The sequence below is a fragment of the Folsomia candida genome, unplaced genomic scaffold (assembly GCF_002217175.1).
Source record: "Folsomia candida strain VU population unplaced genomic scaffold, ASM221717v1 Fcan01_Sc019, whole genome shotgun sequence".
NCBI lineage: Eukaryota > Metazoa > Arthropoda > Collembola > Entomobryomorpha > Isotomidae > Folsomia > Folsomia candida.
In genome coordinates, this window is record NW_019091211.1 from 2,212,489 (window position 1) to 2,227,199 (window position 14,711).

Consider the following 14,711-nt stretch of genomic DNA (forward strand, 5'->3'; position numbering starts at 1 on the left):
ACATGTATGCACATTTATGTCATTGTCTAAATTTACTCCAGAATCCACTCCAGCTAACAAACGTGTAAAAAACTGTCACAAGTTCACTCAACATCGATGAGTCAACCAGTAAAGTTCTAACAATAAGTACTCCTTAAATACATAATTATCCCTGAAATCTTGAAACCACGTCACAAATTAGCCATGTCTCTCCTCAAACGTACAAATCCTTACTGGATTCCTCCCAGGCTTGTCGTCAAAGGCGCAGCTCTAAGTCAAATGGTAAATGATTCATTAAAATATGTAACCAAAATTTACAGATGAATAAATACGTCAGGTAATTTTTTGCTTCAGATCACTTCCTTTGTCGCCATGCTCTGGGCAGCATTTATTTACATCACTGGAGAACGCGACAATGGTCATATTATCATCGATGAGGATTTCGTTGATGACGAAGTTGAAGGAAAAATTAAGGGGATCGACATTTATCAGAGTATGTAGAAATTTAGATTTATTTCTTTCTAATTTCGTATTTATATAGCACTAATTAAATTCAGGTGGATATTTGTAAATGAATACTCGTAATCTCAATACACAAACTTGCATGCATTTAAATGCATACATACATACGTATGAAAATATTTACATGCACACTTGTAAATTATCAAGGAACCTGTATGCATATCTTTTACTTTAAAAAATAATTTTATGCAGTTTACACAGTTTATTTTGTCACGTAAAAACATCCAAATGAATTTTGAAAATTTATGTAAACTGTAACCATAATTTATAACAAATGTAAAATTTCGAAATTGTTTCTTCCTTTACGCAGCAACAGTACCTGAGGTGTTAGTATTTTGCCTCATTGTACTCCACGGCCTGGTCACCGTCTTCAACGCCAGATTGTACAAAGCCGTTAATACAGTGAGTTAAAAAAGTCAAATTACCGATTAATTAATTAAGTTCTTAAATAAATTAATTGGGGTCTATAATTTTTAGAAAAATCTGCAAAATTTGTACCGCTCCTGGATAACTTTGTGCTGTGTGGGCTTAATGAATTTCGTTGGCCGTGTCGCTGCCCACTGCGGAAACGAGCAGGCCATCCAATTTGAAGAGGCAATGTTCAGCAATTCTACATTTCTCGCTCATCTGTACACAACCTGGGCGGTGTTCCGAGTCATCGAAGAGGTCAAAGGGCTGGATGGGAGGAGACGATCAGACAAATGTTTCGTAAATAAGAAGAGAGTTCACAAAGGGGCGAGAAAACGTTATAAATTTGGTGCAATAATTTTCGTTGGGGTGATTTTTAGCAATAATTTTTTGGAGAGTTATTTATTTCATTAACTTTTTTTTTACACATTTTTCAACATGGTTTTAAATTTTAACGAGTTGAAACTTGCAAAATGTACATCATCGTGAATTTGACATAATTTTATAATGCGTAATTACTTACTAGAATTTTTTAATTTTATGAATAAAAATCGATCAATTCATTCGATCGAACTTACATATGTATGTAGTCTGATTTCACTGACGTTATACAGAGATAATTAAAAATTTAAGAATTAAGATTGCTCACGACGAATTATTAACACAAGTTGCATTTAAATATGTAGTCCATTAATCACCACTGTTCTGCGTTAGTTACATAAGATGCAAAGCGTGTCATAAACATTTTTTTGCAATTTTTCTCCATGCCATATGAAAAATTTTACTTGGTTATTATAGAAAAAATTAATTTAAATTGGGTTGCGATGATAATTGTAATCTTGTAAGTGTGATAAGTTAATATTGGGTGCATGCGTACTTGTAATGAATGAATGTATGTATGTATTTGCATATGTATGCATATAGCTGCGGGTTTGTCAAAATTTCGCTGAAAACTTTAAATCATATTTAACCTGAGTAATTTATTCGTTAAAATTATACATACGCTTTTATAAATTTTAGTCAACTGCACCGATGCATACATAAATATTTTACTAATAAAAAAAATATAATAATATTAATGAAAAACGCTAGATACTTAACGACCTTAATGATCTAAAAAATATTGGAGAATTTACATGAAAAATACATTCATAATAGGACATAAAAATGTTCATGTTCATGCACATCTCCTTCTCCTCCAGTTGTTGTCCGTGTCAGCGTTCAGCGATGTTCTGCATATTTGATGACGAGATGAGACTAAACAAAAAAATTAATTTATAAATATTACGAACCAAACTTAATTATAAGTACAACTAATTTGTAATCACGATAATTGTTTTTAACTTACCAACACTATTAACATCATTCTCCACAGGAGGACGGCGGCTTATTTTGGGGGATTTGTTTTCGCCAGAATCGTTGCGAAACAACAAATCGTACGGATAACTTGACCAGGATTGGAAGACTGGATTACGCGGACGGATCTCGAACATGCCACGTGGGAAGCAGTAAACTTGGCCGACCTAAAAAAATTTACAAAAGATGACAAAATGTTATGTACATATATATTTTTTAATTTAAAAATTAAAATTAAAATCGCTCCACTGATATATTTCGCCCAATTAAAATTACCTTATAAAGTTTATTTGCAACGTGGTAAAATTTCCCGATCGCCAATGCCACCATAATTGTGTCCCCGTCATCCTGCGTCAGCATAATGCGAAGGTATGGCGTCTGTTGGGCAGATTGCACAACTCGCTCCTCGATAGCGTAAACCTCTGCGAGGAAGGTGGTCCTATTAATATTGAAAATTACAAATGCAACGGTTAATATTTATTTATGTAAGAAATTTCTCACTTATCCAAAATTATTGACAAGTTTACGATATTTCGGACGAAAATAAATTGAAATTACTTACTCTAGGCGTCCAACAAAGTTTGCTTGATGAAATGTGAAAATGGATTCCATTTCAATTTCTGCAGATGAACTTATTGGCTTTAATTCACTAACTTTAATAATTAATGTGGTACGTAGATTTGAGTTTTAAGTATTTTTGTAACAACGATATAAATATGTTAGGTTTGAAATTTGCTGAATAAGCAAGAACTAAAATATTACTTTAATTAATTCACTTAACCAAATTAGCTTAAAATTTATTTTAAACTGTTGAATATTTGACGTAAAGTTATAAAATGTGGAGATGTTTAACGTGCAGAGGGCAGAATTGTAATGAGACTTATTTTGCGTAAATGCACTATTTAAAGGGATCGACTGAAGCAGAAATTGTGGAAATGGGAAGGGTTCAAGAATGAATGGGGAAGGGTTAAAAGTGGAGGCTTTAGGGATGCTGGAAATAAAGTTCCTGGAAGTTCCTTTCTATTTTTGTTAGTGGTGTGAAAACTCGTGGAATGGAATCATGTAACGAATAAAAGTAACCTGGAATATAAATAATCGTAGTATTTTTCTACCCTGATAATAAGAAAAGGGTCTCTTGCAATTCTAGGAAACTCCAGTAGGAAATATTGCACAAATTTCCATATTTATTCCAGAAAGTTAACCGTCAATGTTGTTGTTTTGAAATGCATTTATGTAAATACATATCTGTGTCCCTATATAACACCAACTTATCATTAGAAAATTAAAATTACCTCATGTAATTAAATGATTTGCAAATTTGGAATGATCACAGTACTTATATATTTACATGCATATACATATTGATGAGATTTCGTTAAAGATAAAGTAATAAAAATTGCAACATCAATTCTTCATGAAAATGACAAATATGCTGAAAGAATACCATCAACTCGAAATACTTACGGCAATTGAGCTGTAAATATTTATGCTAAATATAAGAATTTACATTCTATATTAAGTTTAAAATCGCTTAAATTGGGTCGCTGGATATACACAATAATTGCATAAAAACTATACATTGTGGATCTTATCAAAGCAGAATATTTATTTGTATCAAATTAACGTATAATATACGTGTTTAACAGTTAATTTAGCAAGTTACTACATATTTATAATGCATAAGAGTTCAATTCAGCAAACTGTAAGTCACCGTATTATGTACATATATTTATGTATGTACATAATCATTGATCTGTAAAGCACGATACTGCCCGAGGAGTCCGTAGATGTGTAATGTACATTGTACAAATGAATTTATTCTGTACATTGGTCAAAGTAGTGAGACACGCGTACATGATAACGTATCCAGATTTACATATAGGTAATAAAGTATGATACATATACAATATATACACAAATATGTATACGAACTAACATGCAAAAAATCCGTCATGCCAATTCTGTTCGTCCTTGGATAAAGTGAAGTTATTATTATTATACTTGAGTTTATCAGCAGATACAAACATAATTGTAATCAAGAGTGTGGACAACACTAACAACTAACCACACAATTACTCGCAGGTAAGTCACAAGTAAATTTAACAAAATGTGAGACTTAATTACGGATAACTTTTTAGTAAACTGATTGACATGTAAATTAATAACTCGGAAATTTTATGCCTTTCAGTCGCAAACTACACAAAATGGCCAATAAAGACGTCTCCCCCGAAGCAGGACAAGTGTCCGAGGCGAATCTTTCTTCTCCTGAGGAGGACCCCATAACCAGTCACCTTATCCAAAAGATACTCCACGGCTACGATCCAAATGCCCAGCTCGTCTCCTACTCTGCCAAGCTGGGCACAAAGCCGGGCGACAATTACATGTCGATCATCTACGCTGCTGATATTGTATTCACAAATTGTGACGGATGCGAGGAAAAGCTTGAAGTCATGATTAAAATCATGCCGAACAATGAGCTCCGAATCAAAGAGCTCAATAAAATAGCTGTCTTTACCAAAGAAGTAAACATGTATGCAGAAGTCCTCCCAGCGATGGTGCGGTTTCAGAAAGAGAAAAAAATTCAGGATGGCGAAATACTTAGGGATTGGCCGACATGCTTGGCCTCATTTTGTGACGGAGGAGCAAATGATTTCGTGGCGATGGAAAACTTACGGGGAAAAGGGTAAATATAAATCTGTGGAAATTTGAGATGGATTTTTTAATGCAAATTTGCATATGTTTTGGGGGTATTCATTACGAGTTCGCATGTTCGGATCGCAATATAATTCTGAAAATGAATTTGTACAAAAGTTCGCAAATGAATTTTCACCCCATTTTTTGCCAACCTGGAACTTTATTTTTTGCTAACTGTTCGAACCTTCATTCTGTTTTTATTAATTATTTGCCAATTTTAAACAGCTACAAAATGGCGGATCGAACCACCGGTCTGTCCCACCCCCAAGTTCTTCTCGTCCTCTCCACCCTGGCGAAATTTCACGCCATTTCCTTCGCCCAATTCGGTGGGGATGGTACCAAAATCCTGTCGACTTATCCATTCCTCGAAGAAAAAATGTTCCCCGACCCGAACAAGGTGGAAAACTCGCTGAAAGATTACTTCCAATCGGTGCTCCGTTGTGAAGTAAAGCTTCTTAGGGACGCTGGGCACCTCAACGAAGCCGAAATCTTGGCACTATTTTGTCACGATGATACAATCGATGCTTATTTATTAAGCGAAATAAGCAGGATTGCCTCCGATACGACGAACGGCGTCATAAGTCATGGAGACTGTTGGACGAATAATATCCTGTTTTTATACGACGACGAAGATAAAGTCGTCGACCTCAAGTTGCTCGACTTTCAGATAGCCAGATGTGCACCGAGATCGGTTGAAGTGTCGTACTTTTTGTACGCTTGCGTCCCCCACTTGGATGTCGGTATGGAGGAAGAGTACCTCAAGTGGTATGATGACCACTTTATCCAATTTCTTAAAAAATTGGGAGTAAATAGGCGTGCAGGGGACGGATTGGACTTCCAAGATTTTATGGAAGAGTATGAAAACTGCATGTTTTACGGAGTTATGCTCGGTTTGATAATGACGCCGATGATGTGTATTGAAAGTCAAAATCAGCCAAGCTTGGAGGGTAAGGAGTAATAAATAATAAGAAAATTCACATTTTATATTAGAATAGTTGAATATATGGTATATTGACCAGTGTGTCACCAATGGTAGACCATTGTTGTTGTACTTGTACGATGTATGCAATGAATTGGGAAAGACACAGTAATAAAGATATACATACATACATACATATATACATACATACGGTGATGTTTGTAATCATTATGTAAATGAGCAGATTACAAAAAATTGGTAAATTCGCAAATGTTCAGAAAGATTACTCAAAGAAAACTGTTGTAAACTAAACGTGGGGTTATACATACTTCACTCTTTGATAACTTGAGCCAGTGTTATAATTTAACTATGGCGCAAGTTACCAAGAAGCGAAGTACATGCAAACGCACGTTGCCAGAGATCAAGGGCATCTTTTGCATGGTATTATATTATATTCAATTCTGGAAAACATGCTCAGTTTGCTGAATTATAAACATCTGCGTGAACTTCCTCATTAAATTGGTTGTGCAATAAAGCTAGATGAACGTAATGTTTTTAGACGGGGCGACGAATGACTTTGGGGACGACGCTGCAGCCAAAGTATTTGAGACATTGAACCCAAAAGGAGCCAGTGGCCAGTCAATATCTTCCAAAAAAATTTGCAATCTAGCCGTCAATCATTTACCTCGCTGTCCACAAGTGATTCGAAAAATGAATGAAACTAAAAAAGTTTGATGTTTTCTTAAAATCAGGAAATAAATAAGTTTGATTCCTGGCGTGTATTACAAGCACAGATAATTATCTATAACAAAAATACCATACGCTTTTTCTATGGATAGTTGATTGAATAAACTTTATTATCATGCAATTTAAAAAAAACGATTATTTTCCATGAATATTTTTGCAGGGACGAGGTCGCACTTTGTCCTTGGGTGCGGGACACTTGAAGTCTCATTTTTTTCTCCCACCCGTTCGTATTTACTTCTCGCACTGCGCATCAGAATTTCTGACGCAGAAATATATTTGATATTCAGAAATAAATTCAGAAATACTCCCCAAATTCCAAAATATAACTGGGTTTTCATTCCTTAACTATCGAAATTCAATCTGACCAAGGTAAAAACGATAAGCGCTCACATTTTTTAATGTCTTAGCTGAATTGAAATGTTTTATCTCCTCCTCTGGTACATCGCTAGTTAAATCGAGAGCAAACTAAAATAAAAACAATTAAATTTACAATTCGCCCTTGTTTTCAGATCCGAGACTTATCCAAGAAAAATGAAACGCTCCACAAAAACTGCACCATCGTCGTCTCATTCTCACTTGCCCAAAGTGAAGGAAGTCCCATTTTCAAAATGGTATAAGCACATGGCCAGTACTGGAGTGGGGCCTGACTTGGTCGAACAGTTTGCCAAGTTGCGGCCCATCTTATCCGATCCGGCGCATCATGATGCCACCTTTGGGATCCTGGTCAGCCTCGGCTTACCAAAGGCACACTGGGTCAAGCCGCCATGGAATTATAACATAGAAAAGGAGCGCTTTAAGGCGGCCTTCACTGTGGACAAGGCTAATCCTGATTCGCATATGGACGATCAACCAAAATACACTAGCTTCGTCATGAAGTTACTCCACCTGGATAAGAAATATGCCAAAGTGCAAGAGCTTTCGGACAATACGCTTGTGGACTCTTTAAAATTCGTGTTGAGCTTTTGCTCCACGGTTAAGCAGGCTGACCTTCAGGTGAGTTCATGGTCGATTCATAAATACATCTTACTTAATAATAGAAATTCAAGAGTTGTCGTTTTTCGTATAGACGATGAGATTACTACTCGTATGCCGAGATCAAGTGCGCCGGTTGGAGTCGTTGCTGAGACGAGGGGACAAGGTCATCGATAAGGAGGTAATAAAAGAGTCGCCTTCTTGCCATTACACTTAATAAATTTGTATCAACTTTACTACAGTTAATTAACTATTTTTTTAGGATGACAACAGACTCTCTGCTTTATGGACATTGAAAGACGCTACCTTTCACCTGGTGGACAAAATGGTGGAGCTGGACAAAGTTTCATCGAAGCACTTAGCGAATATTATGCTCAAATGTAGTTTGCTCCCAAGATACAAGGATCATACCCGCGAGGAAATCAGGTTTGATACCGAGATTCTTGAAAAGATGAAGAAAATGGGTCAGAGGATTGAAATTCTGGGAAATATTGTAGCAGTAAGTTTTATTTAGATCGAATATATCGTTTATGCGGTGGAATAATTTGTTTTGATAATTTCTAAAGGCGGAGAAAGATCCGGAAAAGAAGACGAAATTTGAGGACGATTTGAAAAAAGAAAAAGCCGAATTCGAAACGTTCACAGGGAAAGATGAAACATGTAAAGAGTTTTCTTTTATGGCGTTAGGGACGCTGCAGTTGATGAATCGTACCTACCGAAACGAAGGTCTTTCCCACGATATGGTAACCAATTTAGTTTGCATTTGATGGAATAATAATTCTATTTTTATGGATAATTGATTTACTTCTCTGCAGCTTCAGAAGATTGTCGCGACTTTAAAAACATACAACAGGCAAGTGAGCGAATACAATATCGAATGGTTAACCATGTCATCACGCCGTCGTCGGTCCCGTTGACAAGTCGACAAAGAAAAATATGTTACTTGCTCAGCATTCATATTTTAAATGGAAGGATTTTTCAAATATTCAGTTAGACAAGTACGGTACAATTAACTATTTCCAAGACTTAGCTTAGACTCGTATGCAGTGTAATTTAATACAATTTCTTCACATGGTACTGTATTAATTTAACCTTCGGTTACACTCCGGTAACTTTTGTAGTCATCGTTAACGAAAACATTGACCTTCAAAATAGTTTTAGTATTGCACAGGAATTTATTGATAGACATATTTATTAACCGTTGTATTTTCGCAATTTTTATTACACAGTTTACAGTACCAAATATAGTATTTAATAAATCTATGACTATTTAAGACAAAAATTGATGTGCGACATGTGTATGTACTACATCACTAAAAATATTTATTGATAGATATTTAGTTATGTTAAAATATTTCCGAGTTGCAGTTTTACCTTTTCACTTGTATTACTGAAACGGTTCGGCTTGTTCCATTTTTTAGAGCTCAAGGACTGGGAAAATGAGGAGTTAAATGATTAAACTTAAAATTAAGAAAGGGATGACCATGATTATTCCTATTTGGGTGGCAAATCGAAATTCCAAGTATTTTCCGAACCCGGAGAAGTTAGATTTAGTCCTCCTGTCCGCGTTCGTTTTAAAGCAATTCAAATTTCATTTGACTCCGAGCCGGTGTATGTCCCAGTTAGACATTTCTTTTCACCTCATGCACCCTTTACATACTTTGATGTGACGTTGCGTTAAAAACACGCATTAACATTACAAAAAATAGGACAAATGTAAATGCCAAACTTATGTATTCTTTGTTTCGGGAGACGCGATTATTTACTTCAAATGAATTTCTAGTCAATCACCAGTCATAGAATTGTCAATCTTTAATTTATCTATGTAAAATTGGTATTTCTCAAAGATCATCAATTTATTTAAGGAATATTTACTATTGCTTTCAGACTCTCCATCCACCCAAAAGAGCTTTGGATCAAGCAAGTCCGACGTCGAAAAACGGCGTCCAGGCACGACGTCCAAAAATTATGTTAGCCGAGAAGCCGAATTATCCTATTATTTAACACCAGTTGATTTTATTTTGGTGTAGAAGTCACTCAACTACCCAAATTCTTGCCATGAATTGAATAATTTGAACGCCAAAATAAAATAAACTGGTGTTAAATAATAGGATAATTCGGCTGACTCGGCTAACATAATTCTTGGACGTCGTGCCTGGACGCCTTTTTCGACGTCGGACTTGCTTGATCCAAAGCTCTTTTGGGTGGATGGAGAGTCTGAAAGCAATCGTAACTTAATATTTACAGAGTCTCAAATATTGTAGCTAGCTAAAAACTATGCACATGTCCCTGGAGCCCACGGAATAGGAGACAAATCTTCCAGCTTGAAGCCCCTCTTAAAATCAGTGGTAAAATGCTGGCCGAATTCGATATACTGAAAGGTATCGATATCCAAAAATTTAAACTGCACGCTCCCATATCCTAAGCCACCCGAAAAGTAAATCATCCAAACGTCCGTTTCCCATTTTGATAGGGAAAATGTTGCCGGGGCTACTTTAATCAGCCATCCCTCCACCATTCGTCCAAATTTCCAGTAAAGTTGTGGATTTCCGTTGGAGTTTGTTCTCAAAGTTATGTTAATCTCGCCTAGGAATTTGATCATATAAGTATTCAGAAATTTCAAGGTATTTGCGTATGTAAGTAAATAAGCAGTGTTTCGGATGCAAGTGACCACTAGGAAAAAATAACAAGAAAGTGTTCTCTTGATGGCGCATGCTTCTTGTGTTTTTTGCACCTTGCATTTCATGCGTTTTTTGATTTGCAGTGCAAGAAATGCATATAGCAAACACTAAAAAGTAAATAATTTACCGTTCCAACCGTTCCCGTAAACGCCCACGGCTTCTTCAAGAGTAATATTGACTGCTTTCTCATTTTGGGGAAGGTTGGTGACCTTTGTTTCCACAATTTTTTTAGGTTTCAAATAGGACACACCGCTTTCAAAACTATTTTGATTCGATGTGCTATTCTCCAATTTTTGGGGTGTTTCGATTCCTATCAGCATGAAATTATCATTGCAAATACAAAGAAATATGCTGAATAACAATAATTTGAACTTATTATTTTCCTTATTGCTTTACCTTGAAGAATATTAAAGAGAAAGGTGGGAACATCCGCAACTGCCATGATATCCCCACCACTAATCGTTGCATAGATGCCAATCCCCAAGTCAGGGTACATAAATAGATGTGTCTGAAAAGGTGGAAGGTTGCCCCCGTGCCCGATTCTTCTCCAACCTGGGAATTTACATTATGAAATTATTTAGTTTCCAAATAATCCAATGTTTAAGTTGTCTAACTAAATACGAATTTTACCATCTTGAATCCCCAAATACATACACAATCCGTACGCCACACTTATGTCGAGAACGTCGGGATCTTCTTCCGTTTTTGTGATACCGCTATAACTGGAACTGGATGGGACTGTAATCCACGCCATGACTTCCTACAATTGTACAGATATTTGTAAAAAAAATAATAAAATGCTTGCAAAAAACAGTGGCCGGGCAGGCGTGGGGACAGATATCTAATTATTTGATATCTTCGTCATCTGCCCATGTTATACAAAGTCCTCCTCCCCTATCCTACAATGTTGATATCTCCAAATGTCCCCACGGCTTACTCGGCCACTATCCAAAAAATAATTACACACCTCTGGAACAATTTGTCTATCGCCAAGTCTGCCCTTGTTCAAGTGCAGCTGCATATATTTCGTGATATCAATCGCAGTAGTTAACAATCCGCCGCCAGCATGCATAAATGCGATGGATCTTAAAAAAATGATTGATAAATATTTTTATTTCCGATGCAATTTTGTCTTTATTAAAACTTAAATACTTGAGTAGTTCCGGATTGTAGCGGGTAAGTTGACCTTCCATTAAGAAGTAGGGGACCGCCCGGTTCATCATGTTGTTATGATCATCAGTCATTTTGACCCATGTGGTACTAGTCATTCCCATGTCGGAGAGAAATTGCGATAACTGAAGATAAATAGAGGGATTAGAGAGTTACATATGTAACTTTTTGCAGATTATTTGTTAAATCTTACCAAACTTTCGTATGTGGTATTTGCCATATGACCCAAAATATCGGCCGCCATGCCTATCATGCCATTGTTATAGTCGAAGGTAGATCTAAAACCGCACTCTTCAGGGGCATAACGGTACCTACTATAAACAAAAGTACAACTTAACCAAAATTGAAAAAAATAATGGGGGTATTCGCAATTGCCTTCGTATCGTAAAGTAGTTTACGAAGAAAAAACAAGGGGTAAAGCTTCATAAAAATCGTAAGCTTAGTAACGTGATTTTTGATGGCAAAATCGTACGACGCTCACTCATAAAATCTGGTAACCTTCGTAGCTCATTTTATGATGCGAAGAATACAAAGGAATAATGAATTCCATCAATATTTTTATTAATTTAAACTTACTAATAGACATCATCTTTATCTTCATACGACTGCGCCACCATGCCCGAAATTTCCTGCATCAGGCACAACTTGTGCGCCAGGATATCGCGAAACGTCGTCTTCTCAGATCTATATCGGTCAATCAGAGTAAAGTTGTAGGATGGCGATAACTCCCGGATCGGTGTGTCCAGCACGGCTTCTCCAAGATCTGGAAACAGTTCGTGTAATGTTTTCGCAATTACGACAGCCGTTACGGATTTCGACGCGGATCCGATGGCAAACAGGGTGTGGGCATTTGCTTCAAGTCCGTTTTCTTTGTCCCGCATCCCGTACCCATTCGCGTACAGGATTTCGCCGTCATTCTTAACGATTGAGAGTGACACGGCAGCCAACCGTTGACTTTCAAGGCTTTGCCGAATCTTGGCGTCGATCTCGGCTTGCATTTCGGGTGGGATGACGTTCTGGCTGCGGCAGACTGATGCGAAGGACATTATTGTCAAGGAAAATATGAGACTAAAAATTTGCATGGTTGCAATTTTATTTTATAAATATCTAATGTGCGAAATATGTATTGATTGTTTCTCAAAGCTTATCCGACTCGTAAGACTGGCTCGATAATACTGGAAATTAGGTGGGCAAGATGTCCATTTTTATATGCAGAGATTTTCTACGATTGCATAGGTACAACCATCCATTAATTAATTGGACTGGATAAGCTCTTTAAGATAACGCGATGTAGGATGTGACGTAACAGCGTGCCGGTATCGTGTATGTAGCATGACTGTTTCACAATACGATCGTTGGGCAATTCCAGCCGAAAGTTGTTTGAATGAGTGTAATTTTGTAATTTGCCAAGGAGTGAATGGGCCGTTTTTTGCGCTACTTCATTCAGTAATGACGTCCCTAATCTAATTTGAGGTACATTTATTTATTTATTACATTAATTGTATTCAGTTTACAAGGTACGTCATAAAACGTGATGGTATAATTAGTTATCTAAATATGTATACGAATTAAGTGCTATATTGTAAATTGATGTCAATTGTTTAGACAAGTGTTGGCTGAGTCATTCATTAAGTTTTTGGCTGAATAATGTGCGTGGCGATAAACTGGTCATTATGTTTTGCAATTAATTATCTGGATGTGGATTTGTGTTGTGATTATGCATTCTGCTTCATTGTTCCTGAACAATAAAAAATAAGTTTCTGATAGGACGTATTGAAATCTTTAGGAAAGGTTAAAAATTCAGCCCTTGGTCAAGGTAACGTGTCGAGGGAAGCGAGGTGTAAACATGTTTCGCCCCTTCGTGTTTGGCTTGTGGTAACCTGCGATATAAAAGGTATTAACGTTGGAATATACTTACACTTGTAGCAGTTGTAGCAAATAGATTACAAATGAAATGAGTTTTGTTTCCAATTTTAATAAATAGGCATTTATTGCTTGCATATTTTATGCTCAAAATTACCTTTACATCCTTAATCTTAACCACTACCACAATAGGATTATTAATATTAAATGCAAATCGCAAAGGCAAAAATAATATATGTTCCATAATTCCAAATAATATACATATATCCAGACCAGGAAACATTTACATCCTCAAATTCAGCTAGTTTCTCCTCTAGAACACCCCTGCTGTTTGACAACGGCATTTATAATTCCACCCCCACCCAAATCCAGCCCCACCCCCACCTAAATCCACCGCCCAAATCCACGGTATTGTTCCAGATACAGGAAAAATGACGAAATCAAATTATTTCTATACAATAATATTCGTCTCGTATTGCACTGCAAATTTAGCCTTTATAAAACCTGCGGCCGCACTGGGCAACATAAATTTGCCATCTGTTCTATCGCCCCATACTCCTTGTCGATATCACCTCGTCTTCAACAATATTTCCACCTCAGATCTGCCAACCACCCGTAATATCCCTGTTACATTGACCAAACGAAGTTTTCCGTACGATTTTCTTCCGTCCCCCACGCAAACCAATGTCCCCTCACAACTTTATATTCTCCAAAACAGAGGCTGGCTTTGCGAAATCACCCAATCGTGTGGATCGTTACGGTTATCACGCTTTTCGTATCAACTTGCCTCCTTTCTTTAGGATTTTACCTTTTGAACAAACAATTCTATCCGCTCAAACTATTCTTGTACTTTTTCGGTCTCCTGATCGATGAGGTGCACAGCCTCCCGAAAAAATTGCACACTTTTCTACCCTTTCGACTCCTAAGCGCTCCCTGGCTCCTCGTCGGCATGTTACTAAGCACGTTCTACCTGAGTATTTTCATAACCAATTTAAACTCACCCCTACCTGGGGAACGGGGAGACACGTATGACAAAGTTTCTTGCCGGGAGAAACCACAAAGGAAGGTAAATGCCTCTATGGTCTGGGGCAAACGAATAGCAATGGTTGATACGGACAACGACAGCAACGCAAGCTTTAGAATTCGCCCGATTGTGAAGGATCTGGGAGGATTCTGCTATACGATTTTGTCTCAATTCGTACCAACATGGGGAAGAAAGAATTCCCTGAGAAATTATAAATTCACCGAGTACTTTTATCACAATCTTTTTATTTTTGTTGATTATTCTCGATATCCACCACAAATATTGCGATTAGTTTATTCCATGCTTAATCCAAGGATTCGCTGGTATCCGGAGAACTTGAGACTTTTATACGATAAGGCAACCAAAAACGGGATAA

General features: G+C 36.8%; 5 protein-coding genes across 5 annotated transcripts; 3 read left to right on the top strand and 2 right to left on the bottom strand.

Annotated features, from left to right (window-relative positions):
* Positions 1-67: 67 nt before the first annotated feature.
* LOC110857735 lies at positions 68-1,490 on the top strand. The gene is made up of 4 exons (XM_022106347.2): positions 68-261; positions 334-472; positions 812-903; positions 979-1,490. The coding sequence occupies exons 1-4, from the start codon at positions 184-186 to the stop codon at positions 1,321-1,323; spliced, it is 654 nt and encodes a 217-aa protein (XP_021962039.1). The 5' UTR covers positions 68-183; the 3' UTR covers positions 1,324-1,490.
* On the bottom strand, positions 1,308-3,116 carry LOC110857477. Its single transcript, XM_022106066.2, has 4 exons — positions 2,828-3,116; positions 2,542-2,704; positions 2,258-2,432; positions 1,308-2,166 (listed from the first exon to the last, which is right to left on the bottom strand). The coding sequence occupies exons 1-4, from the start codon at positions 2,875-2,877 to the stop codon at positions 2,087-2,089; spliced, it is 468 nt and encodes a 155-aa protein (XP_021961758.1). The 5' UTR covers positions 2,878-3,116; the 3' UTR covers positions 1,308-2,086.
* Positions 3,117-4,241: 1,125 nt separating this feature from the next.
* LOC110857478 lies at positions 4,242-6,740 on the top strand. Its single transcript, XM_022106067.2, has 4 exons — positions 4,242-4,347; positions 4,454-4,948; positions 5,185-5,906; positions 6,438-6,740. The coding sequence occupies exons 2-4, from the start codon at positions 4,470-4,472 to the stop codon at positions 6,611-6,613; spliced, it is 1,377 nt and encodes a 458-aa protein (XP_021961759.1). The 5' UTR covers positions 4,242-4,347; positions 4,454-4,469; the 3' UTR covers positions 6,614-6,740.
* A 100-nt stretch (positions 6,741-6,840) lies between these two features.
* On the top strand, positions 6,841-8,694 carry LOC110857763. Its single transcript, XM_022106374.2, has 6 exons — positions 6,841-6,994; positions 7,135-7,618; positions 7,692-7,778; positions 7,860-8,096; positions 8,164-8,340; positions 8,413-8,694. The coding sequence occupies exons 2-6, from the start codon at positions 7,157-7,159 to the stop codon at positions 8,512-8,514; spliced, it is 1,065 nt and encodes a 354-aa protein (XP_021962066.1). The 5' UTR covers positions 6,841-6,994; positions 7,135-7,156; the 3' UTR covers positions 8,515-8,694.
* A 1,145-nt stretch (positions 8,695-9,839) lies between these two features.
* Positions 9,840-12,601, bottom strand: LOC110857479. The gene is made up of 8 exons (XM_022106068.2): positions 12,025-12,601; positions 11,642-11,762; positions 11,431-11,573; positions 11,246-11,363; positions 10,909-11,038; positions 10,675-10,830; positions 10,406-10,588; positions 9,840-10,183 (listed from the first exon to the last, which is right to left on the bottom strand). Exons 1-8 carry the CDS (start codon positions 12,528-12,530, stop codon positions 9,873-9,875), a joined length of 1,668 nt encoding a protein of 555 aa, XP_021961760.2. The 5' UTR covers positions 12,531-12,601; the 3' UTR covers positions 9,840-9,872.
* Between the last annotated feature and the right edge of the window lie 2,110 nt (positions 12,602-14,711).